This window comes from Rattus norvegicus, chromosome 4 (assembly GCF_036323735.1).
Source record: "Rattus norvegicus strain BN/NHsdMcwi chromosome 4, GRCr8, whole genome shotgun sequence".
Lineage (NCBI taxonomy): Eukaryota > Metazoa > Chordata > Mammalia > Rodentia > Muridae > Rattus > Rattus norvegicus.
In genome coordinates, this window is record NC_086022.1 from 114093328 (window position 1) to 114119676 (window position 26349).

General features: G+C 37.8%; 1 protein-coding gene across 7 annotated transcripts in view; it reads left to right on the top strand.

Annotated features, from left to right (window-relative positions):
- The first annotated feature begins 10455 nt into the window (after window positions 1-10455).
- The window catches only part of Lrrtm4 (leucine rich repeat transmembrane neuronal 4), a 790914-nt gene continuing 775020 nt past the window's right edge, over window positions 10456-26349 (top strand). The window contains exons 1-4 of one of the 7 annotated variants that reach the window (XM_063286521.1): window positions 10500-10808; window positions 11160-11312; window positions 13179-14725; window positions 15277-16401. In XM_063286521.1, the coding sequence (XP_063142591.1) occupies window positions 11309-11312; window positions 13179-14725; window positions 15277-15360 (1635 nt within the window). In that variant the 5' untranslated portion in view covers window positions 10500-10808; window positions 11160-11308 and the 3' untranslated portion in view covers window positions 15361-16401. Of the gene's footprint in view, window positions 10809-11159; window positions 11313-13178; window positions 16402-26349 lie in introns of those variants that run through there. The other 6 variants (XM_063286520.1, XM_008763025.4, XM_008763026.4 and 3 more) reach the window with 6 other exon arrangements.

A 26349-nucleotide genomic window follows, 5' to 3' on the forward strand; every position in this document is an offset into this window, starting at 1 on the left:
TCTGTTGGTTGCCGTTTTGTCCTAACCACAGTTTCCTTTGCCTTACAGAAGCTTTGCAGTTTTATGAGATCCCATTTGTCGATTCTTGATCTTAGAGCATAAGCCATTGGTGTTTTGTTCAGGAAATTTTTTCCAGTGCCCATGTGTTCCAGATGCTTCCCTAGTTTTTCTTCTATTAGTTTGAGTGTGTCTGGTTTGATGTGGATGTCCTTGATCCACTTGGACTTAAGCTTTGTACAGGGTGATAAGCATGGATCGATCTGCATTCTTCTACATGTTGCCCTCCAGTTGAACCAGCACCATTTGCTGAAAATGCTATCTTTTTTCCATTGGATGGTTTTGGCTCCTTTGTCAAAAATCAAGTGACCATAGGTGTGTGGGTTCATTTCAGGGTCTTCAATTCTATTCCATTGGTCTATCTGTCTGTCTCTGTACCAATACCATGCAGTTTTTATCACTATTGCTCTGTAATACTGCTTGAGTTCAGGGATAGTGATTCCCCCTGAAGTCCTCTTATTGTTGAGGATAGCTTTAGCTATCCTGGGTTTTTTGTTATTCCAGATGAATTTGCAAATTGTTCTGTCTAACTCTTTGAAGAATTGGATTGGTATTTTGATGGGGATTGCATTGAATCTGTAGATTGCTTTTGGTAAAATGGCCATTTTTACTATATTAATCCTGCCAATCCATGAGCATGGGAGATCTTTCCATCTTCTGAGGTCTTCTTCAATTTCTTTCCTCAGTGTCTTGAAGTTCTTATTGTACAGATCTTTTACTTGCTTGGTTAAAGTCACACCGAGGTACTTTATATTATTTGGGTCTATTATGAAGGGTGTCGTTTCCCTAATTTCTTTCCCTGCTTGTTTCTCTTTTGTATAGAGGAAGGCAACTGATTTATTTGAGTTAATTTTATACCCAGCCACTTTGCTGAAGTTGTTTATCAGCTTTAGTAGTTCTCTGGTGGAACTTTTGGGATCACTTAAATATACTATCATGTCGTCTGCAAATAGTGATATTTTGACCTCTTCTTTTCCGATCTGTATCCCCTTGACCTCCTTTTGTTGTCTGATTGCTCTGGCTAGAACTTCAAGAACTATATTGAATAAGTAGGGAGAGAGTGGGCAGCCTTGTCTAGTCCCTGATTTTAGTGGGATTGCTTCAAGTTTCTCTCCATTTAGTTTAATGTTAGCAACTGGTTTGCTGTATATGGCTTTTACTATGTTTAGGTATGGGCCTTGAATACCTATTCTTTCCAGGACTTTTATCATGAAGGGGTGTTGAATTTTGTCAAATGCTTTCTCAGCATCTAATGAAATGATCATGTGGTTCTGTTCTTTCAGTTTGTTTATATGATGGATCACGTTGATGGTTTTCCTTATATTAAACCATCCCTGCATGCCTGGGATGAAGCCTACTTGATCATGGTGGATGATTGTTTTGATGTGCTCTTGAATTCGGTTTGCCAGAATTTTATTGAGTATTTTTGCGTCGATATTCATAAGGGAAATTGGTCTGAAGTTCTCTTTCTTTGTTGGGTCTTTGTGTGGTTTAGGTAGAAGAGTAATTGTGGCTTTGTAGAAGGAATTCGGTAGTGATCCATCTGTTTCAATTTTGTGGAATAGTTTGGATAATATTGGTATGAGGTCTTCTATGAAGGTTTGATAGAATTGTGCACTAAACCCGTCTGGACCTGGGCTCTTTTTGGTTGGGAGACCTTTAATGACTGCTTCTATTTCCTTAGGAGTTATGGGGTTGTTTAACTGGTTTATCTGTTCCTGATTTAACTTCGATACCTGGTATCTGTCTAGGAAATTGTTCATTTCCTGAAGATTTTCAAATTTTGTTGAATATAGGTTTTTATAGTAAGATCTGATGATTTTTTGAATTTCCTCTGAATCTGTAGTTATGTCTCCCTTTTCATTTCTGATTTTGTTAATTTGGACGCACTCTCTGTGTCCTCTCGTTAGTCTGGCTAAGGGTTTATCTATCTTGTTGATTTTCTCAAAGAACCAACTTTTGGTTCTGTTGATTCTTTCTATGGTCCTTTTTGTTTCTACTTGGTTGATTTCAGCTCTGAGTTTGATTATTTCCTGCCTTCTACTCCTCCTGGGTGTATTTGCTTCTTTTTGTTCTAGAGCTTTTAGGTGTGCTGTCAAGCTGCTGACATATGCTCTTTCCTGTTTCTTTCTGCAGGCACTCAGCGCTATGAGTTTTCCTCTTAGCACAGCTTTCATTGTGTCCCATAAGTTTGGGTATGTTGTACCTTCATTTTCATTAAATTCTAAAAAGTTTTTAATTTCTTTCTTTATTTCTTCCTTGACCAGGTTATCATTGAGTAGAGCATTGTTCAATTTCCACGTATATGTGGGCATTCTTCCCTTATTGTTATTGAAGACCAGTTTTAGGCCGTGGTGGTCCGATAGCACGCATGGGATTATTTCTATCTTTCTGTACCTGTTGAGGCCCGTTTTTTGACCAATTATATGGTCAATTTTGGAGAAAGTACCATGAGGAGCTGAGAAGAAGGTATATCCTTTTGCTTTAGGATAGAATGTTCTATAAATATCCGTTTAGTCCATTTGGCTCATGACTTCTCTTAGTCTGTCGACATCACTGTTTAATTTCTGTTTTCATGATCTGTCCATTGTTGAGAGTGGGGTGTTGAAATCTCCCACTATTATTGTGTGAGGTGCAATGTGTGTTTTGAGCTTTAGTAAGGTTTCTTTTACATATGTAGGTGCCCTTGTATTTGGGGCATAGATATTTAGGATTGAGACTTCATCTTGGTGGATTTTTCCTTTGATGAATATGAAGTGTCCTTCCTTATCTTTTTTGATGACTTTTAGTTGAAAATTGATTTTATTTGATATTAGAATGGCTACTCCAGCTTGCTTCTTCTGACCATTTGCTTGGAAAATTGTTTTCCAGCCTTTCACTCTGAGATAATGTCTGTCTTTGTCTCTGAGGTGTGTTTCCTGTAGGCAGCAGAATGCAGGGTCCTCGTTGCGTATCCAGTTTGTTAATCTATGTCTTTTTATTGGGGAGTTGAGGCCATTGATATTGAGAGATATTAAGGAATAGTGATTATTGCTTCCCGTTATATTCATATTTGGAAGTGAGGTTATGATTGTGTGCTTTCATTCTCTTTGTTTTGTTGCCAAGATGATTAGTTTCTTGCTTCTAGGGTATAGCTTGCCTCCTTATGTTGGGCTTTACCCTTTATTATCCTTTGTAGTGCTGGATTTGTAGAAAGATATTGTGTAAATTTGGTTTTGTCATGGAATATCTTGGTTTCTCCATCTATGTTTATTGAGAGTTTTGCAGGATACAGTAACCTGGGCTGGCATTTGTGTTCTCTTAGGGTCTGTATGACTTCTGTCCAGGATCTTCTGGCCTTCATAGTTTCTGGCGAAAAGTCTGGTGTGATTCTGATAGGTCTGCCTTTATATGTTACTTGACCTTTTTCCCTTACTGCTTTTAATATTCTTTCTTTATTTTGTGCGTTTGGTGTTTTGACAATTATGTGACGGGAGGTGTTTCTTTTCTGGTCCAATCTATTTGGAGTTCTGTAGGCTTCTTGTATGCCTATGGGTATCTCTTTTTTTAGGTCAGGGAAGTTTTCTTCTATGATTTTGTTGAAGATATTTACTGGTCCTTTGAGCTGGGAGTCTTCACTCTCTTCTATACCTATTATCCTTAGGTTTGATCTTCTCATTGAGTCCTGGATTTCCTGTATGTTTTGGACCAGTAGCTTTTTCCGCTTTACATTATCTTTGACAGTTGAGTCAATGATTTCTATGGAATCTTCTGCTCCCGAGATTCTCTCTTCCATCTCTTGAATTCTGTTGGTGAAGCTTGTATCTACAGCTCCTTGTCTTTTCTTTTGATTTTCTATGTCCAGGGTTGTTTCCATGTGTTCTTTCTTGATTGCTTCTATTTCCATTTTTAATTCCTTCAACTGTTTGATTGTGTTTTCCTGGAATTCTTTCAGGGATTTTTGCGATTCCTCTCTGTAGGCTTCTACTTGTTCTCTAAGGGAGTTCTTTATGTCTTTCTTGAAGTCCTCCAGCATATGATCAAATATGATTTTGAAACTAGGTCTTGCTTTTCTGGTGTCTTTGGATATTCCGTGTTTGCTTTGGTGGGAGAATTGGGCTCCGATGATGCCATGTAGTCTTGGTTTCTGTTGCTTGGGTTCCTGTGCTTGCCTCTCGCCATCAGATTATCTCTAGTGTTACTTTGTTCTGCTATTTCTGACAGTGGCTAGACTGTCCTATAACCTGTGTGTCAGGAGTGCTGTAGACCTGTTTTCCTGTTTTCTTTCAGCCAGTTATGGGGACAGAGTGTTCTGCTTTCAGGCGTGTAGTTTTTCCTCTCTACAGGTCTTCAGCTGTTCCTGTGGGCCTGTGTCTTGAGTTCACCAGGCAGGTTTCTTGCAGGGGAAAAATTGGTCCTACCTGTGGTTCCAAGGCTCAAGTTTGCTCGTGGGGTACTGCCTAAGTCCTCTCCGCCTTGGCAGCAACCGGGAAAATCTGTGCCGCTCCTTCCGGGAGCCTCCGTGCACCAGGGTTTCAGATGACGTTTGGTGTTTTCCTCTGGCGCCTGGATGTGCACAGAGTGCAGTCTCTTCTGGTTTCCCAGGCGTGTCGCCTCTCTGAAGGTTCAGCTCTCCCTCCCACGGGATTTGGGTGCAGAGAACTGTTTATCCGGTCTGTTTCCTTCAGGTTCCGGCAGTGTCTCAGGCGCAGGGGTCCTGCCGCTCCCGGGCCCTCCCCTACGGGAACCCAGAGGCCTTATACAGTTGCCTCTTGGGCCAGGGATGTGGGCAGGGGTGGGCAGTGTTGGTGGTCTCCTCCGCTCTGCAACCTCAGGAGTGCCCAACTGATCAGGCGGTGAGGTCTCTCTCCCACGGGGTTTGGGAGCAGAGAGCTGCTGCGGTCCGGGATCCGCCGGTGTGGGACTTCCGGTAAACACCTATTCCATCAATTCTTTAATGGTGTCCCCAAAGTATTCCTTACATGTGCCTTCCTCATTTCGGGTCAGCTGTATTAACATTCTGTATGTAAAATGTTGAAATATATATATAATATATATATTATATATATATTATATATATATATATATATATATATATATATATATATATATATAATTTTTCCTCTCTCACTTTCAGTATGTTTTTGGAAGTAATCGCTCTGTCCAGTCAAAGGGTAGAATCTGTGTAAATTTTTCTTTTCTTTCCTTTGTCTTTTTTCTTTTCCTTTTATCAAAAGATCTCATTTTTCTGAATAGAGAAAACCATTCCTATTCGGGTTGGAGATGTGGGTATAAGTCAATGTGGAAATTAGACCCAATCCATATTTTAATTTGTACATCAAAAAAGGGAGAAAGAGATGAGACAGAGATATTGAATGTACCTGTTCAATCTGCTGTTGAAATCTTTTTTTCTTGTTGGTTTCAGTTCAGTCTTTTTCTTGGCTTTCTGTCTCACTGTGTAAGATAGGCTGGCCTCCAATTGCTGCTGTCCTTTTGCCGAAGCTTTTTCAATGCTAAAATGAGCTTGAGTCACCATGCTGGAATTGTAACATGAATTAGATTAGGAATACATCTTTGGTATTTAATTGTGAGAATTGCAACCTAGGGAACTAGGTAACAACTAGAGCCATTTTATCTGACCATGAAATTTTCATTAAGTCTAGTTAAATAATATTTTATTTTCAAAGAGTTGGTGTGTGATATCTTTTACATGTGTCTTTAAGTTTTTAGCCATATGGACTTTTAAAGGGAAAACTAATAATATCTTAGGGAGAAAGGAAAGTTTTGAAGGTGATGTTGACTATATTACCAATAGTAACTAACTTCTTGGTGTATTGACTTGTTCGAAGCCTGAGCACTTGACCAATGGATTTACTAATTAATCTTACCTTCCCTACCTTTCTAAAGCTCTTTTTATCATTCAAAAGACACGTTTGTGCTTGCTATAAAATATAAGTGTACAAATAAATACATGTCCCATGATACTGTCTAATGTTATTACAACCAGAGGAGCAATGCCCCCCCCAGAGGAATATTATAGGTTTGTTAAAAACATCAGAATCGAGGTTTCTGAGTTAGAATGGAGTCTGTCCTGTGTAGATTAGTTTTCCAGGTGTCTTCCCCACCTCTTATCACCATTTACTATTTTTGAGATCGAAGAAAGGTGTATTTCTCAAAAGAAGCCAAAATTAGCATTTTGAAAAACTGGTTGCCTAGAATGTTCGTGTACTTTCAATACATATGTGTAAGTCCTGTTTATAATAAAAGGGAAGTTAACACTGTCACTCCTAGAGTAATGTTATCATAAGTACAGTTTTAAGGTATAATGTGTATATGTCCATGTGTGAGCATATTTACATGCATGCGAGTTCGTACAGAGAGCACAGGTCAACCATAGGTGTTGCTCCTCAGGAACTGCACACCTTGTCCTCTTCAGGTAGATTTGGGACTCCAGCCTTTCTGATTAGGCTGAGTTGGCTAGCAAAAAAGTCCCTGAAAGTCCTGTCTCCATCTGTCCAGTTCCAGGAATACTAGACTATGCCACCATGCTCAAAATTCTATGTGAGTGCCTGGGATCTAACTCTGGTCCTCATGTTTGCACAGTTAGCTTTGCTGACTAAGCTTCCTTTCTAGCCCTTACTGTACAATTGTTTCACACAGAGTGACTTCATTTCTTTGTTAAAACCGAAGGACATCATTGCTCATTGAGAATGTTTTTCAAGTACTAAAATACTGCTAAATGTTTGCAATAATTATAATTATGTGGCTAGAGATTCAATACAGTTTTAAGATTATAGTCTTCTTAGAATTTTCTATCATTTTCTCAGATCTAGACACACACACATTAAAATAGACATTGAATTATATATAGGCTTTGGCAATTTTTGTTTTGTGATTATTTGTATAAAGGAAAATTTCAAGTTCCAGGTTTCAGTTACTGAATGGTTTCTTATCTAACAACAAAAGAATCCTACTGCCTCTTCATGAAGTTCCATAAGTACCAAAAGTTTGAGAACTATTTTATGAGTCAAATCTCATAAATTATATCAGAGGCATCTAATCTTTTAGATTCTTAAGGCTATCTTGGGTAGACAAGTGCGTTAGATGAGATATTATAAAGTAAAATTATTTCCTATCTTATTCTCCACCAAGCTTCACTGGCTGACAGGCCTCTACCTAAGAATAAGACAACCTGGCTTTAGCTTTTCTTATCATGACTTCTTCCACATTTACAATGGTTGCTTCTGAGACTGGGACCACTTAAACTATTATAAAGAGTTGTGATTTGTGACCCTAGGAGATTGTGGAAAATTCGTTTTCTTAATTGTATTGGTAGTTCATCAACAACCTCACTAACAATGAATAAAGAAACCAATCTCTTTTCTCCTTTGTGTTTTTTCTAGTATCTGTATTCTGTATTCTGTTGACTTTTGTTGCCTTTGTTTATTTATCTTTTTGTTATTTAAGCCAAGCACACAATGAGACCCTTCCTCTTGCCTGTCCCATTAGCATTTGAGTTGGCCTCAAGCTGACTTCTCACTTAGTCATCTTCTTTTTCCTGGAAAGTTTATATTCATGTTTTTATCCAGACAAATGCTGAACATGGACGCTATTTCCAATACAACCTAGCTCTCCTTTGTTCTAGGAAACTCATTAATCTTCTGTTGATTTTCCTTAGCAAGAATCAGATACAATTCCCAAAGAGGGCTCACTAAGGGAACACAACAAGGAGCCCACAGTGGTCATTTTCTCTGTGTTTAATGGTCTGAAGAGTGATAAATCAAAGTTTTCTCTTGAGTGAAGTGTGTGTGTGTGTGTGTGTGTGTGTGTGTGTGTGTGTGTGTGTGTGATGTGTTTACATGGGAGGGGAAAGACTTTTCTCAAACAAATCTTATACACAATATCTTACATCTTACTCCATATCAGTCTACATCATCATAGTGTGTACATTGCATCTTATCACTTTGACTACATCTTCAAAAAGAAGAATAGAATATTTTATCAACTTTGAAATACATTATTTATTAGAGAATATAACTTAGTTTTTAAGACAAAGACTCATAACCCACAGTTGTGTGGACATTTTCTTTAGACTCCTCAGTGCTGAGATGCCTCCAAGTTGTATGCACCATGCTTATTAAATCTCAATTCTTTTTCCACTTGTAAAGTAAAAGGTTTAGGTTACTATTACCAGAGGAGGGAATTGGCAAATGGGGATGGGGTAGAAGGATGGTAAGTTATTTGCTAATGTTATTGGATCCAGGAAAGAAACAGGTCCACAAAATTCTTTGAACTACTGATCCATCTTTCCAACCTCAGATCTTCACACTCTTCGCGTATTATAAGCTAATTATCATACAAAAATGATACTTTTCCAATCAACCATCGAAAATGGTTCTCATATTGTAGATTCAAACAGAAGAAATCTTATACATAAGTAGATAGATAAACATCATGCCTAACTACATATTTATGAGATGAGAAAGTAGAAAATATAGACAAAATATCAGAGCCGATGAAATCAAATACACACTAGTTCCGTCTTCCACCCGAAATCTGCTCTGAACATTTCATTCCCCCTCCCACACAAATAAAAATGTTCCTGGAAATAAAAGTACTACTGCTTTTCATTTTCTTCTAGGCGTTGGGTTCTTTGATCTTGCCTGACCTATTCTATGCAAAATATCCAGTTAGCCAATCAAAAATATTCCTTTAATTTTACTGGTGATTTTCTTTTTGGAATCAACAATTTTCCCCTTAGTTAAATTTCTACCACTGAATACATGGGTGGGTTTTATGTCTCCATGTGAACGACAATAATTTGAAGAGCTTGTATATGTATCATTTTCATTGATTGATTTATTTCCTTTTAGTACCCACAATTATATTGCCTCTTGTGATATGAATTTGCATTTTAATAGGTATTAAGTCTTCAGCCAAAAGCACACATTCCTAAAATAGAAGCTCAGGTACTACTTCTTGGGAGAGAGGTATGTAGGGGACCAATGATCCCTTTTTTCTTCCTCTGAGAAATCTTAGTGATTAGACAAGTGTCTGTGACCTTCTACTCATAAATCTGAGTGAATTTATGAGTGCTTGTCATCTTTTCATTCCATTTCAACAAATAATATTTGATCCAATAATCGAAAGCCAAAATATTTCTAAATATCATCCATTTGTGAGAATTGACTTCAGCTGTAGAAGTTTCGGTAAAAGCCCTTTGATGTTCTCAAAGCTGCTGAATTAGGCCTCTGACCACCTAGCAGTCTCCGCACTACACTGCATTTATTTTCTTTGGTTATTCTAGGTATACTTAGGTTAATATCTGTCAAAATATTTATAAAATAAGTAACACTGGGGAATACAACATTGGAGGTATGGGGCCAGAGACACAGCTTGGTGGTCCATATATTCCTCTTGGAGAGGACTCACTTTCTATTCCCAGAACTACGCAGAGACTGTCCATGACTCCAGTTCCAGTGGACCTCATGCCCTCTTCTCGCTTCTGTAAGCTTGAGGCACACACATGCCGCACACATATACATGCAGGAAAAATACTTATACATGTAAAATGATTTTTTAAATGCAGATAACATATTATTATCATTTCGAGGTTCCCCATTACAAATTCAAGGAGGAGTGTAGATTTTTTGAAAATTGCTTCAGATATTTTATGATTTCATCAGTCCTCATTTCAGGATAGCCTGAACATTTTAGAGAAGTGCCAGGATAACACAGGGATGGAATGGTCTTGTGTCTTTCAGGAGGGCTTGCACAACAAAAAAATAATTTGCATAAGAAAAAGTTCATTGCAAAAGTGAATGAGTGTTAAGGGAAGGAACTGCAATAAAATTGACAAGCTTCAATTCAGTTATTGTTTGCCATTCAGTCTCTGTTACCCAGACACTTGGTAACTCAGCTACATCTGAGAAAACACTTAAGTTACATACATAAACTTTTACAAAGTCATTTTATAAATCACTTGATAAATGTACAAAGTAGCAGACAGAATAGGTGTTATGGACAGCTATTCTGAGAAGGGAGTGATTAGACTTAAAATTTTCACAATTAACTAACTTTAATCAACCATTATGTCTTCTCTCCAGAATGGGATGGCATCCTTATGTGTGGTCTTTTAAAAATATTAAAAAAAGCAACAACGATCATAAGTATAATACAAATTATTCCTACCATTGAAAATGAGACAATCTCATCTGTGGCACCCAGCAAACCATTTAAAACCAAGAGCAACTTTCCCAACCTACTGATCACAGACATTTGGAGGAAGAGAGACCTAGGAAGTTGCTAACAGCTGCTGCAGCTGTGAAGCATAAACCCAGCCGTAAACCTTTTATAATTTACAGGACTGGAGCGGGGGGGGGGGGGGGAAGTGATCCTGTGCCTTTAATTTCCCTTTCTGAGCGGGGAAGGCTGCACAGCCCTGACAAGCTCACTTGTTCCTGTCTTTAATGTGCAATCTGTTTTCTCCAGCGGAGGGCACTCAGTGTATCACAAACTCGAGCATTAGCACCGACCAGCTCTGAGCACCATCACTCTCTGGAAAGCCTTCTGAATTAGACAAGGGCTGCCTCTCAGCACAGCTACAAAACACTTTCAACCTGACCAGCTAAATGGATAAACCTAGCCTGCATAGCTTTTAAACTGGGGTCTCGCACAGCACAGGCGGCCTGTTTGCTTCAACAGCTGAAAAATCCTGAGGATGAATTGCTTTATCTGGGAATGGCAAAAGCCCGCACAATAAGGAATGCCAGGTATTCTGAGGATTTTCCTTTTCTTTTCTTTTCTTCTTTTTTTACCCCTTCTCCTCTCTCTCTCTCTCTCTCCCCTTCTCTCTCTCCCTCTTTTTTTTTCCCCACAGAGAAGTTGGTTACCTCCGATGAGCTGTAGCTCTTTTCACAGATTGCCAATTTACTGCTAATGTGTCCCTAGTGAATTATACAATGGTCCTCAGAGCCTAGAGGCCCTCCCCCCTCCCGCACCCCCCCCACCACCAGCGGCTTCCTCTTCCCTGCCCCTTCATCCCACCCCGTGCTGATTTTTTTTAAGTAGACGTATATCTATATTATTTTTGTGTATGTGTCTGCCTGTCCTCTCCGGGGAAGTTTACATGGGGCTACTGGCTCACATGCGAGCTCAGAACGGTTTGAATGACAGCTGCACTGAGTCATGAAGGTGGTGGTGATTTCTACAGGAGAGACCAAATAAGAAGAAAGCTGAGAGAGGGGGGCAGACGTTTTTTGGATGACAAAGGATGGGTAAGCGAACTTTTGTTGTTTTCTTCTCAGCAAAGCTGATCCTAACCCCGCATCCTCAGCTGGGCATTAGCTGTTAAACACCAGGAAGCAGGCACAAAGCGGCAACCTCTACTTTAGGGTTGTCTCGCTATAGTTGTTATATTTTTAGATCCTTTTCTTTTGGCAGTGTTTTCTTTTTTTTTTCTTTTCCTTTCTTTCCTTTTTTTTTTTAATCTATACATGCAGAACGCGGAGTTAAACACACGCTGGAGGGATAGCTTTAAGACTGTCTCTAGCGTCTGCGTATCCACAGCTTGGGAACAGAGCATGAAATAAATACCGTGTTTGCTTCTCTTTCCTGATAATCTGAGCCACGCTTGTGTTCGGGTTGCTGTCAAGAAGATTGTTAACACTTGGCTGTGTGGGTGCAGGGGTGGGGTCCCTACTTTATCAGAGGTGGCACCGGAGGTTTGTTTGATCTTGGAAGCTGTATCCTGAATACAGCTTCCAAATTTCAGTAGTCATTTGCCAGTTTTGTTTTTTTTTTTTTTTTTTTGTTTTGTTTTGTTTTTTTTTTCGAGTGTGACTGGCTTTTTCCCCTTCCTCTTTCTCCTGTCTGGGAAAGCTGGGTTGGACTCCAATGAGTCTGAAGCTGACAAGAAAACAGAGTGCAGGATGGTGTTAAATTTAAAATTAAGTAAATAAATAGATAAATAGAAGAAGAAGAGCAAAAAGGAAAAAGAGACAACAGAGAGAGAGAGAGAGAGAGAATTTTTAAACTAGGATTTTATCTCTTACTTAAAAAGATGACTATTTAAAAAGAAATTACAGCCTGCAGTAGTCACTCTGTCTGTTTCTCTTTCCCGTTACAAAATAATGTACCTACTGTTGAAGGTGGAGAGGAGTCCCCTCACACGCAGTGACTTGAAAATGCGGCATAAAGGCTAATAGATTGCAACTTTGCAGGCTTTCTGAAGTTAATGGAAACAGGGAGAGATGGAGAAGCTGTCACTGAGATTTGAGGAGGTCAGGATGGTGGGGAGGCTGACAGCAGTTCCTTCCTTAGATCTCAAATATGCCAGGGCAACTATACCGGTATAAAAACAGCAATATATCTAATATGATGATTAGTTTATATTCTGCATATTTTGTATACAAACTTGATCTCTTAACTAGGGCTAGGGGTATCTGAGGTATGGGTGATCATGTATCTTAGCTCATGTATTCCTGAACAAGGGGCCAAAGTACACAATAATAAATGTTTCCTAACCACCCCAAAGCCCCTCGCACTGCTATGAACCATGTACTGTGGGCTGTCTGTATATATTCCCGTGCCAGTTTTCAGGGCTCAGAGATTGCAGCCCTTATATGCAGTCAGTATGTAATTCAGGCAGAACAAACTTGGATTACTTTGACAGCATCCCGGAAGCCCTTTTTGCTAAATCACAGCCTGTTTGCTCAACTAGGAAAGAGGTGCTGGAACCAGGTTTCCTAAGTAATGGTTCTGACCTTACCAAAAGATGCAGTCTACTTCTGTTCAGTACTATGGGTCGATACAGTGATGGCTGAATGTTATTGTTATTCAAATGTCAGCATCCAATAAAAAGCAATGCCCTGAGCTTTCCAGGGTTAGGATAGAGTAACACTCTTGAAACTCAGAGAGGTTTGTCACAGTACTACAGTCCTGTGATGTCATGAAATCTAAGGAGGAAAGAATGAGGTCTAAACTGCAAGCATGGGGCACTGAAGGAAGTAAGATTTTTAATAGTTAAAATGTGTTCCTATCCCGTTCTTAAATTAGAGAGGATACCCCTGCTCTGGGGGAGCCAGAGGTGCTGTATGACAACTGTCCGACAGTGTGTATCTGTGTTCTCTTTGCTATTGTAGGTTTCCGTCTAATCACGCAGCTGAAAGGCATGAGTGTGCTTCTGGTGCTATTTCCCACCCTGCTGCTGGTTATGCTGACCGGGGCGCAGAGAGCTTGCCCAAAGAACTGCAGATGTGATGGCAAGATTGTATACTGTGAGTCTCACGCCTTTGCAGACATCCCTGAGAACATTTCCGGAGGGTCACAAGGTTTATCCTTAAGGTTCAACAGCATTCAGAAACTCAAATCCAATCAGTTTGCCGGCCTTAACCAGCTTATATGGCTTTATCTTGACCATAATTACATTAGCTCAGTAGATGAAGATGCCTTTCAAGGGATCCGCAGACTGAAAGAATTAATTCTAAGCTCCAACAAAATTACCTATCTGCACAATAAAACATTTCACCCAGTCCCCAACCTCCGCAACCTGGATCTCTCCTACAACAAACTTCAGACCTTACAATCTGAGCAGTTTAAAGGCCTCCGGAAACTTATCATTTTGCACTTGCGATCTAATTCTCTAAAGACTGTGCCCATAAGGGTTTTTCAAGACTGCCGGAACCTTGACTTTCTGGATTTGGGTTACAATCGTCTCAGAAGCTTATCTCGAAATGCATTTGCTGGTCTTCTGAAGTTGAAAGAGCTTCATCTGGAGCATAATCAGTTTTCCAAGATCAACTTTGCTCATTTTCCTCGTCTCTTCAACCTGCGGTCCATTTACCTGCAATGGAACAGGATCCGCTCTGTCAGTCAAGGCCTAACGTGGACCTGGAGTTCCTTGCATACCTTGGATTTATCAGGGAATGACATCCAAGCAATCGAGCCTGGCACGTTCAAATGCCTCCCCAATTTGCAGAAATTGAATTTGGATTCCAACAAGCTCACCAATGTCTCCCAGGAGACTGTCAATGCGTGGATATCCTTAATATCCATCACCTTGTCGGGAAACATGTGGGAATGTAGTCGGAGCATCTGCCCTCTCTTCTACTGGCTGAAGAACTTCAAAGGGAATAAAGAAAGTACCATGATATGTGCAGGGCCTAAGCACATACAGGGTGAGAAGGTTAGCGATGCTGTGGAGACTTACAATATCTGCTCTGATGTCCAGGTGGTCAACACAGAAAGATCACACCTGGCGCCTCAAACTCCCCAGAAGCCCCCGTTCTTCCCCAAACCTACCATCTTCAAATCGGATGCCATCCCAGCCACACTGGAGGCAGTGAGCCCATCCCCGGGCTTTCAAATTCCAGGTACGGATCATGAGTATGAGCATGTGTCTTTTCACAAAATCATTGCAGGGAGCGTGGCTCTGTTCCTCTCGGTGGCCATGATTCTCCTGGTGATCTATGTGTCTTGGAAACGGTACCCAGCCAGCATGAAACAACTCCAACAGCACTCACTTATGAAGAGGAGACGGAAAAAGGCGAGGGAGTCCGAGAGACAAATGAATTCCCCTTTACAGGAATACTACGTGGACTACAAGCCGACGAACTCTGAGACCATGGATATATCGGTTAATGGATCTGGTCCCTGCACATATACCATCTCTGGCTCCAGGGAGTGTGAGGTATGAACCGTGATCCTCCTAAAACCATTTCCACTGCGGGGAAGGAGAGGTAAATGTTTGAGGCTCTAGTGGTGTATCTAATCACTAGAAAGATTAACGACCCTTTTGCTTTGGGGTTTTGCTCAGTGTGAAAGGTTACTTAATTAAATTGCAACCACCAGGAAACTGACTACTTTAAAAAAAAATGGTTGAAACTTGAAAGAAAATCATTCAAGGATGGGATTAAGTTGTAATAAAATGCTATGTTAAAACACCTGGGTTTTTTTTTTAGTTGTTTTGGGGTTTTATGTTGTTATTTTGTTTTTGTTTTTGTTTTCCTCTAAAATAGTTTGTATAGAGAGGTTGGACTTAGAAACATGAATTCTCATAAACAAAACCATTCTGAAATTTATGTCTTGTTCTTGGTGATTGATTTTTTTTAATGGAGTGAGGATGGAAGAACCAGCTTAATTTAAAATCCACTAAGTTAACCAAAATGATAGGAGGCAGTGACGATTTAAACCAAAGAGCATCTGACCCAAGGTTTGACTTATTTTGCTGTTAATTTTTAGGTTGAATTAAAGCATGCCACCAGGAAGTCACAGCCATGTCTCATGTGTTTTGCTCATTGTTATACCAGCATAGAGAACATCTAAGGCCTACTGTAGAATTGTATAGAATTGTCGCACAAGTCTAAGGACATTTTCTTCCTACTGTTTTTTGCTTTTCTTTTGTTTTTAATTACTAGGACATGGATCACTTTCCAAAGGTTTCTTAAGTGCTGGTTATGTGTGTTACTCTAGAAGGAAACTGAATTTCCATATTTCGCCTGTTCCTCTGGTAACTAACAGAAAGTCAACTTCTAGGGGATGACTTGCTAGTAACATAAGGACAGGCATGACAGGGACTGCTTGTCATCTTTGCTGTCATCCTCAAAAGAAAGGGCATAAACTCTTGTTAAATTGACCCAAAACTAAATGATGCAAATATTTATGAATAAAAGGTGTAACTTTGGCTGGGGTTTTTTTTTATTTGCATAGAATTCTCAAAGGGATGTCTGAGTTTCATGTTGAATTCTTTTCATTTATATGAGAATAAGTTTGGTCCAGTTTCTGAGTATTTAATTTAAAAGGTCACTTACCAGAACACATTACATGAATAGAACAGTGTTCACCCACTTCCATTTTCTGATTGAATTATACTGGATGTATGTTGTTCTTTCATTGGTAAAATAATAACTATGTAACAGCCAACTGTAAGGTTTTGTTGCCAGAATACTTTAGAGAATAGAGGGTTGTTCTGGCAATTGACTCTTTTAGTATCTGATAATAGATGGTGTTTTCAAAAGTGAGTTTTAACGAGTGTTTAAAGATGGTGCTCTTTCTAATGCTTTTTAGAAGACATAATCTGTTCTTTGGTAACATATACCAAGTTTTCCACAGACATAAATCCATACCTTAATGGGAGTGTTTTCAGATGCTGCAGTGAATTTGAAATAATCTCAAACGTAGTACAGCTTGGACTTTTTGAACTGTTCTTTGCTGAGTTTGTTTTCTCTTTCTTGCTCTCTTTTTTTCTCATTTGTGTATTATTGAAAATAAAAGACATAATCCCAAATAATAAACCCCCCAAAGAAACCTGTATAAGTGATTGCCCTTAAAATTTAAAGAGAATAAAAACTTTCTATGAAAGTCTAACAAGGCTTGATGTTTTTCTTGCAAGCCCACATGATACAGTAGAGGTGGATGGACACAGTGCAATTACATCTTATTATACTCTGGGTCGTTCTTATATACATGATCCTCTGAAAGGCTGCTACCATGAGAGCTAATGGAAAAATCTAGGTCTATTCATATTTTCTTTGGAATAGAATGGTGATTTAAGATTCTCTAAGAATGAAGAAAGGCTTTCAAAGAAAGACTTAGACCAAAAAAAAAAAAAAAAAGGTATCCTAAAATTTTCCAGAGTTCTTAAATTTCAGGGTTTTTTTTTTCAGACATCTTAGACATTACTATGATGGGAAGTAAATATTTTATTTCCTAAAATGTAATTGAAAACACAGAATACCATATATGTAGAACAGAGATCTGTGTATCTTGAAACTGAACTGGCAGAATTAATTATTGAGCCACTAATCAGCAAAGAGCTCAAAAACTGCTGTGATGATGCTCTTGTGTCAGTTGGGAGCCACACAGGAGGGTCAAGCTCTTTTTTGTCCTGGAACTTGGAGATGGTTGACTACATATATTTCACAACCTTGTCTTCATTGGCCAAGGCATAAAACTTAAGAAGTTAAACTTTTAAAAGCATCTCTTTATTCAGAAACTTAAGTATATTCCCAAATAATGGAGCCATCACCCCTAGTTTGGCTAACATATCCAGATACTGGTATAATACAAGGATTTGACAAAATTAACACAAGAAATTTCAGAGAATAAATTAGAAGGATTCTCAACTTCGTGTCTTTGTTACAAAACATTCCACCATCGAGAAAAATTGCTTTTTAAAGAAAGATTCTCTATGAAACAGGGCTAGAAGAAAAGGCATGTATTTTCCCAAATTGATATTCTAAAAGTTACTATACTCTGTCTTTGCTCACGGCATTGTTTACATTAATCATAACAGCAGTAGCACAGACTAAACAACTACTCATACATCTATAGCATAATTTTATGATGTAAATAATAAGCTCTCACAAATAAGGCTGTAAGTTTTCCACTGGAACCTGTTGCAACGGTTGTGACATTTCTAAGACAACTCCTTGAAATAGTAACTGTTCGATGGAAGACTCTATGTACTAATTGATTCGTTTACTTGTCACTGACTGAAGAGTGTTGACATATTCATTTCGTCTGTTTACCACTAATGTAAAACTGTAATGCCCTCTCATTAGGATGGGAAGCTTCTCATTAGCAGCCATGCCGAGATAGCGTCATCTTCAAACCCAATCCATTGCTTGTGTGTTTTGCAAGGGAAAGTGTTCAATTCACATGCAAATATCAGACTAATAAATTGGGGGGAAAATATTTTAAAAGCATAGGCCATGTTTCTAATATCTATAAAAGTGGAATTTAGTAGAGGGTTGCAAGGGACTGATGCGATTAAAGAAACAAATATGAGAAACAAACACATATCTGTTACCCTGTGCCAATCAGTGTGGCTCGCTGAAGAGTTACTTCATTTGCCTGTCTTTGGAAGGGCTAAACAGGATGAACTCTGAGCTAGTGGATTCACACAAAACTTGGGAAGATTTTATAAACAACTACAATTCCTCATTTTTCAAACAGCTTTTGATATGTTGCATAATTTTTCTCATTAATCATATCACAGGAATGATGTCAGCATATATATGCATTATATGCATTTCACCATTAGGTTTTTGTAAAGAGCAAACCTCTTAAAGTTTGTTTTGAAACATCTATTCCACAATGCTAACATCAATTCCACGATGTTAACAGTGCTATCACTAAGAAAAATATCAGTAGAGATGATAACTTAGCTACGTATTTTCTACATTTTTGATATTTCAATGCTATACTTTAAAATAAATATGTATTGTAGACAGTTCTAGTCTTCCGTGGCTAGGTAATAAAGTGGTACATGCTGAGGCTAACACTTTGTACCAAAAAATTGAAGGTACTAGGTCAAGTTCAAACTATTGACTTGAGAAGTAATATTTTCTTCTTTTGACCCTTTAGAAGTTGGCATTTTTTGTGTTGCTGAATGGATTTCCTAGGGCTGGAAGTTTTTAATAAATATTGAAAGAGGATTCTTAGGTGGGCTCTACCCAGGGTCATTGTCTCATTATCCACTTACTAAAATAGTTATAGGAAATACAACTATTTTTTGATGAATTAAACATTATGATGAGTGGTTATAATTGAAGCTATATTTTGTATAGCCATTTACAAAATATTTATGTATCTATGTGTTTTATGTAAGAGTTTATACATGTAAGCATCAATATATTCATGTGTCTGCCTATAGATATAAACACATTTGCACAAGGCAGAGGTGATGGGAAGGGAAAGCAGAAAAATATAGTTTATAACCGAGGTAATGACTATTTTTGATATTAATGAAAATAATGTGGGGTTAAGATTTGTTAATAATACATTTTTCAAGATAAACATTTATTCTAGCTTTTTATAAAGAAATTTGAATGTAGTCAAATTCTAATCTTTATGCTGTATTGGGCATTTAAATATTATGGGGGTTTAGTCATTGCTTTTTACTTTGACCCATCACTAATATTGTTTTCAACTAGCATAGTATTTTCCAAATCAAAGCAATCTTCAAACTAGTAAATGCTGTGAAATTTCTGCAGTCTTGTACAGGATTAAGTTCACAAAGATCAGACAAGGAGGAGAAACTGAGGTATTTTTAATCCTTTGTCAATGATATAAAAGAAAAAAACCCCAGCACACTGACTTACTAAATTTGACTGCTCAGGTGAGTGGCCATACAATGCCCCCTTTTGGGAGAAAACGCATATAGCACACATTGGCGTGATACGCATCCAAGAAGGCAGGCATGCACACTTCTGCTTGGATCTTACGTTCTGCCAAGTAGCTACTTATTTTGAAAGCACTTAAAAGTAGGGATGTCTTTTCTAAAATATCGATTGTCAGATTTGATCCAATTAAAATCTCTCTGTGAATAGTGTTTTCATTAGAATTTGAAATTGGTACTTGTGAAGAATGACAGCTGCCAGCAAGGTCTGACATGACAAACTCAGGAAACTTTTCTTTTTAACTGGCTAAATGGTTCAGTTCTTTTCTGGGCTTTGCCGAAAACAGCATCTGAAGCCATGGTTTGAAGCATGGGGTGTGCTCTAAGAGTCCAATTTGAGAAGTCTCAGGGCTTAAGAATGTATAGATTTGATTCAACTCAATGAGTTACATAATCCCATTATTTTTCTTCTTCTTGCTATTTCTATATTGGATAAAGCACATAATCTCTCTCTTCAAATTTGCCTCCATAGACAGCACTGTGTGTAGAGGTTGCTTGGCAGCATCGGCATTGGTGACTCATCTGACTGCTCATGTCTCTATAGAGCCCTGTGTCAGTAAATCAAGGAGAGTGTGGCACCTTGTCTGTTACCAAGCACTGGGAATTATGAAGCATTAGTATGTCTTGGTTAGGGAAACACATGAAGTAAGGTTGAATGCCTTTTAAAAATTCAAATTCCTTTTACAGTACTAGAAGCAGCCTTATTCATACAGTCTGTTTAATAAAATCTCAGTGTTCTTAAAAGGGAGAGAAACTATGAGGCTATTTTTTTCTCATGCTTTCCATGAGCCATTGAAACATTACATTGGGGTTGAGCAAGGCTGAGAAAAACCACAGCATTCCCTATGGTATCAAAATCATTGGTTTTCAAATGAGTAATGCTACATTTCTGCAAAGCCACCTTTTAAATCCTATTTAGTAGTTTAAAATAATGTTCAAGAAATGAAGTCTAAATAATTTCAACAATTGAGATATTATTACTCTTTTGAAGATACTTGCTTGTATGCTAGACATCAGGATATTTATTTTTTAGTATTTTATTATAGACACACCTAAAGTGCGTATATATGTATATATGTATATGACTATTGCATATGCACTGCTGCAGTGGTACATAGGTTCAGTTTAGATAATCATTTTCAAAAATTGCTTCTCTCCTTCCTCCATGTGGGATCGAGAAATCAAGCCAAGGTTTCAGGCTTGGTGGCAAGTGCTTTTCCCCACTGAGCTGTCTCCTTGGCCCTGCTGCAATATTTGTCACTCTAAGATTATTAAGTAAAGTAAGAGCAAAGCTGATAAAGTTTTAAAGCATTATGAAAATAGCATAAAAATAAAGTCTATCTAGACATGGATTATTAAAAAATTATAAAGAATCATGACTAAAGAAAAAAACATTGAAAACAAACTTCAAGTAATAAACTTTATAACACATAACTTAGTGATTTTACTTTGTAGCATTATTTTTATACACGGTAATATTTTAGTGATATGTAAGCGATATTCTTCCATATAAGCATCAACATAATTCTGAAATACTCTCCTTAATGATCCATATATACTTAAGCCCACATATTGTTTTATAAATGTTGCTGAAACAAGAGTATATATGTATATATATATGTGTAAATTAGAATACAGACTTTTAAAAACATATAGCTAGTTCTTTACTAATTGCTTAGTTTGTGTAATTTATCTCCACAAGCAATATCGCACTAATATATTAAATGGAATTTTAAGTCATAGGAATACCTCTGTTTGTTCCTTTCTGTCCCTGAACTTAGTCTGAAATTTGAAAAATACTTATTATCAACTCTTAAGCAGTGTGTTTTAGGCTTTCTCTCAGTTCTCTTTCTTTCCTCATTTCTCAGATGTCAGGGCAAGTGACAAAAATCCTAGACACACAAGTAATTTTATTAATTTTTATTTTCTTTTCCTTTAAATACTGTTCCATCCAAAGAGAATGTAACCATGGTTTTAAAACTTTTATATAAATTTATAGTGCCCATTTCTATGTAATAGTTGAATGTTAGGGATCTTCCAATCTCACTGAATTAAAGGATAGACAAGTGTTTTCATGCAAACTGGGTTTAATATAAACTAATTGCTTAAGAGAGTTATTTCTTTAGATTCTCAGTGAAATACATATTATATATATATATATATATATATATATATATATATAGAGAGAGAGAGAGAGAGAAAGTTATAGTTTATTTTCATTGAGGGAACTTTGAAGATTAAAGCTCAACTGTGTCCACATTGCTTATGTAATAGCAATAATTAGTATTATTCTGGAAAGCAACTGCCCCCAATTCGTTGTCACTGTCTACTTTCACTTTAAAGGAGGGGCAAAGGCACAGTTTTGCTTACTTTGCTTGATTTTTAAAAGGTACATGATTAGATGAATCACATTGAAATAAAAACTTATTATACTTTTTATCTCCTTTTAAATTTTTTTATTTACTTAATTTTCCTCTTGTTTACTGTCCCCTCCCAGCCATCCATCCCCCACATTCCTTCCCCCCAACTCCTTCTCCTTTTCCTCTGAGCAGTGGGCCTTCCTGGATATCCCCCGACCCAGCCACATCAAATGTAGAAGGTTAGGTGCTTGCTCTTCCCCTGAGGCCAGCCAAGACAGCCCAGGCCATCTAGAGGAACACTACTCTCTTCCTTCTCAAATCACCATTATGTCAACATGTTTAAATGGTTGAAAAATTTTACATGTTGATTTCTTGCTTTCTTACTGATTTAACAACTGCTTTAAACGTATTCATAAAACTCAATTTTTCCTTTTATCGCATCCTAAGTTCGATTATGATGATGTTACTAATATACAGTTGGATCCTTGCAGTTTTCACATCAACAATTGACAGTGATTTACAAGAGGCTTAAACAAAAGAAATAGGAATCAATGCCTCCCACATCTTCCATTTTGTGGTCATGATAGAAGAAAAGTGATATTTCTTTCTGTGTTTATAGATCTGTAGAAGAAAGAGCAAAGAGGTCACCTGTGGACTGTTGACAGCTACCCAGAGTGTGAACCAGTATTGTACTGGTCCAGTGGTTAGATCAAAGGGTGAGGAGAGGTTTCAGATTTGAAACTGACTCCCTTTGCTTTTCCAAGATTGGACAAGTAAATATGTAACTGACCTTTCTGTGATATAATTTTTCTATCTATTGAACTGGGATAATAACTTTCCTAGTAACTGGCTGACATGATTAATGAGGCACTGTTTTAAAACTCTCTGCACTCCTTCACTGTAAATATAAGTGGTTATTAAGTGGAAGCTTTGATGTCTACTGAAAAATGCAAAATCCAATATGGCTGCCTGATTTTTTTCTTGTTATTATTAGTTACAATGATGCCAACAGTACACACGACTTAGAAACAAGTATTCTGCTTATGTTTTTTTCGAAACTTGATAATAACCCTGACTTTTATGCCCTCTGTTTGAGCTCTAATTTAGTTTGGGCAAAAGCACAGTAGCATTTAATAAAACCTAAAGACAACATTCTATTGGCTGAGACTTTTATTCACCTTGCTATGAAATCAATATTTATGATTATTGTCACTGTCCTAAATAAGAACTGTATTAGAAACACAACTTACAAATCCTCGGTCTCCTCAACTGTTACCTCTCAATTCATTATCTTCAAAAGCAAAAGTCCTTCTATTTTCCCCAAATATTCATATTCTCAAAGTAGGAATTCTCATGAAAATATAGGAGATTGCTTGCAGTTTACAATCTTGCTTACTAATTTTAAGAAGATGTGACAAATCTGCAGTGTATGTCTAAGTAGTCTCAGCGTGAGTGCGGTTGACTTGACCTGTAATGCCCTCTCTGACACAGACAAGTATTCATTTACTGGATTGCCCATATCATACAAACAAACAGAGAGATCAACTACTGGGAACTGTTTCCTAAAGTAAATGTGCATCCATGTAACTGTCAGTCATGGGATTATAAACTAGGGTGGCTTCATTTGTAAAATGAACATAATTTTATAGGATTAGCCTTACATAAACAGTCCTTTGGTGGCTGAAACATTGATAATGTGGAGCATGGCTATCTATGTAGCTTCGCACCCTATGTCCAACTCTAAATGATGCATATGTATGTCACATTTCATACTTCGTGTGCGTATTTATGTTTATTGACTATAATCCAAGTTCTTACTTTTACTGAAATGTCTATGTTACATAATTATTATTTTTCTCCCCCTTTGTATGTTATATTGTAATGCAAAATAACAATTTTTGCTTCCCACGAGGACCACTTAACAATGAATGCTACTATTAAATAAGATCAACACTGGTTAGTGTCCTTAAACAAACACACACACACACACACACACACACACAGAAAGAGAGAGAGAGAGAGACAGAGAGACAGAGAGACAGAGAGAGAAAGAGAGACAGAGAGAGAGAAAGAGAGACAGAGAGAGAGAAAGAGAGACAGAGAGAGAAAGAGAGACAGAGAGAGAGAAAGAGAGAAAGAGAGAGAAAGAGAGAAAGAGAGAGAAAGAGAGACAGAGACAGAGAGAGAGAGAGAGAGAGAGAGAGAGAGAGAGAGAGAGAGAGAGAGAGAACTAATAAAGAAAACTACTTTATGGGCTGAGGAAGCTTTATTGGTAGAGTGCTCACCTAGTATGCACAAAGCCTTAGGATCTGTCATCCTCAGAAACATACAAGCCAGGTTTCGTGGAATACTCCAGACGTGAAGGAAGGGAGTCAGGTCTTCTGTGGCTATTTGTGAATTTGAGCCTGAGAACATAAGAAGGAAAGAAGGAAGGAAAAAAGGAAGGAAGGAAAGAAGGAAGGGTGGGAGGCAGGGATGGAGGGAGGGGGGGAAGGGGAAGGGGAAGGGGAAGGGGAAGGGGAAGGGGAAGGGGAAGGGGAAGGGGAAGGGGAAGGGGAAGTATAGGGGATCCACTGGTAAATAGAGAAGAGCTCCAGAATCCTCATTCTAGAGATCACTATGATCCTGGATCCTAGCTGTTCAGGAATTATCATCGTTTCAGAGACCATATCCAAGAGTAACCAACAGTCTGATCCCTTACCATTTCTCAACACAGTAACCTAAGTAAGTTATGGTGGATCCCTTTGGAAAATTCTGGGAATAAACAGACAGTTAAACAATAGGAATTTTGGGGAAGGTTCTTCTTCACATGACTCTGGGTTCTAGGTGGTTCAGATCTGGGAATTGATTGAACAAATGCAAATCTCTTTAAGTGGTTTCAGTTAGAATTTCACTCCTCTTGTTTATACAATCTATTTAGAAGTCTGCCTATGCTGTTCTTTCTATGACCCTCTAGGAGACCTCTTTTCATCAGGCTCTCTGAGTGTTTTGATACCCTACTATTGAGGTAACTCTGTGACCCTGTCTATTTTGATGCAGTGCTGGCCCCAGGCCTGTGCCTCCCATGATTCCTTGTTCCTATTGTACTTACAAGTCACAGTAGGTTTCTATTATTATTTTCATTTTTTTTCACTTATTAACTTTACATCATGGTCATTGTTCCCTTCCTGTCACCTCCTTCTGCAATTCTTCCCCCTTCCCCCTCTACTTCTCTTCTGAGCATGTTGCGGTGGGCAGTCCCCTGGGCATCCCTCAAGTCTGCAAGGCTAGGCACATCCTTTTCCACTGAGGTCAGACACGGCAGCCCAGCTAGAAGAACATATCACATATATAGGCAATAGTTTTTGGGATAGCCTCGACTCTGGACTCACAAGAAGACAAAGTTACACTTCTGATAGATATGTACAGAGCCTAGGTCCAGCTCATAGATATTCTTTGGTTGGTGGTTCAATTTCTGAGAGCACCCAGGGTCCACGTTATTTGACTCTGTGGATTTTCCTGCATAGTTCCTATTGCTTTCAGCCCCTCAATCCTTCCTCCTACTCTCCCATAAGAGTCCCCGTAGTGTAAATTCTAATTTGCAGACAACAGCTACATATCTCTGTGTACCTCAACATTATCTCCCTAGCCTCAGTTTTTCCCTGTCCATTCTGAAGCATAGACTTTGCCAATAAAAATTTGAATTTATTTTTCTTCTAATCTTTTTGTAAAACTTGAAGCATACTTAGACCCCAAATCTGAAACTTGAAAGGCAATGAAATATAAATTTTACACATTTTGCCAGTCAAAATGCCCTTAACATTCCTGTCTACAAATGGTGGCTTTTTCTCAAATGATAATATTGTAAGAATCAATTTAAGTCAATATTTCATTATGTTTCCCTTCATCTTGAGCATAACATTTTCCTCGGGAACTTTTGTATGATCACTCACTTGATAAAAGATGGGTTAGAATTATTAGAAAAGAAAATATCTGTTTATATTGTCACTCCAATTTCCTCTGAAATTTTTCCCCCGCCCCTCCTCTGAAATTTTATTGAAGCACAATGTTTAATTATATAAGCAAATATTCCCATTTTGTTACATGATGTTGTCAGAATATATATATGTATATATATATATTTATATAATATGACTGAAACTTAATAATCGGTGGGGTTATACATATACTATGTCTAATAAATTATGTAAAAATATGAAAAATTATACTTCTATAGAATAACTTAAAGTTTTTCTTATTTCTATCATACCTTAATAAATGTGTTTTAGAACTATTTTGAAATGTTTAAAAGCAAAATTATTAATAAATTAAGCTAAACTATTAACATTTTAAAGCAGAGAAAAAGCCCTTGGGGAATTCAGATGTTTACTTCTAAAATATCATGTGACATATCATACCACAGATGTATGAGTTTAGATGTGGGTCAAAAACCATACAAGCCTGATACTAAAATCTAAATTGTTAAAGAATCAAAATGGACACTTTAAAATCCTCATTTTAGAATAAAAAGGAATATTTATTAATTATGTTTTATTTAATAATTTCCTTAAACAATTATTTTTGTTAAACAATTAGGCAGTTCCATAGTTTATGAATAGCTCTGTTTTGTAACTAAAAGGTTGCTGTACAGAACCTGCAAATTAAATATAAACAAGGTGGGCTGACTGGCACATGCACTTAAACCCAGAACCTGGGAGGTGGGGCAGAAGCAGAAATATCTCAAAGAGAGATTTTTCAATTTTGGAGGAAAAAAAACACAATAATATGAGATGA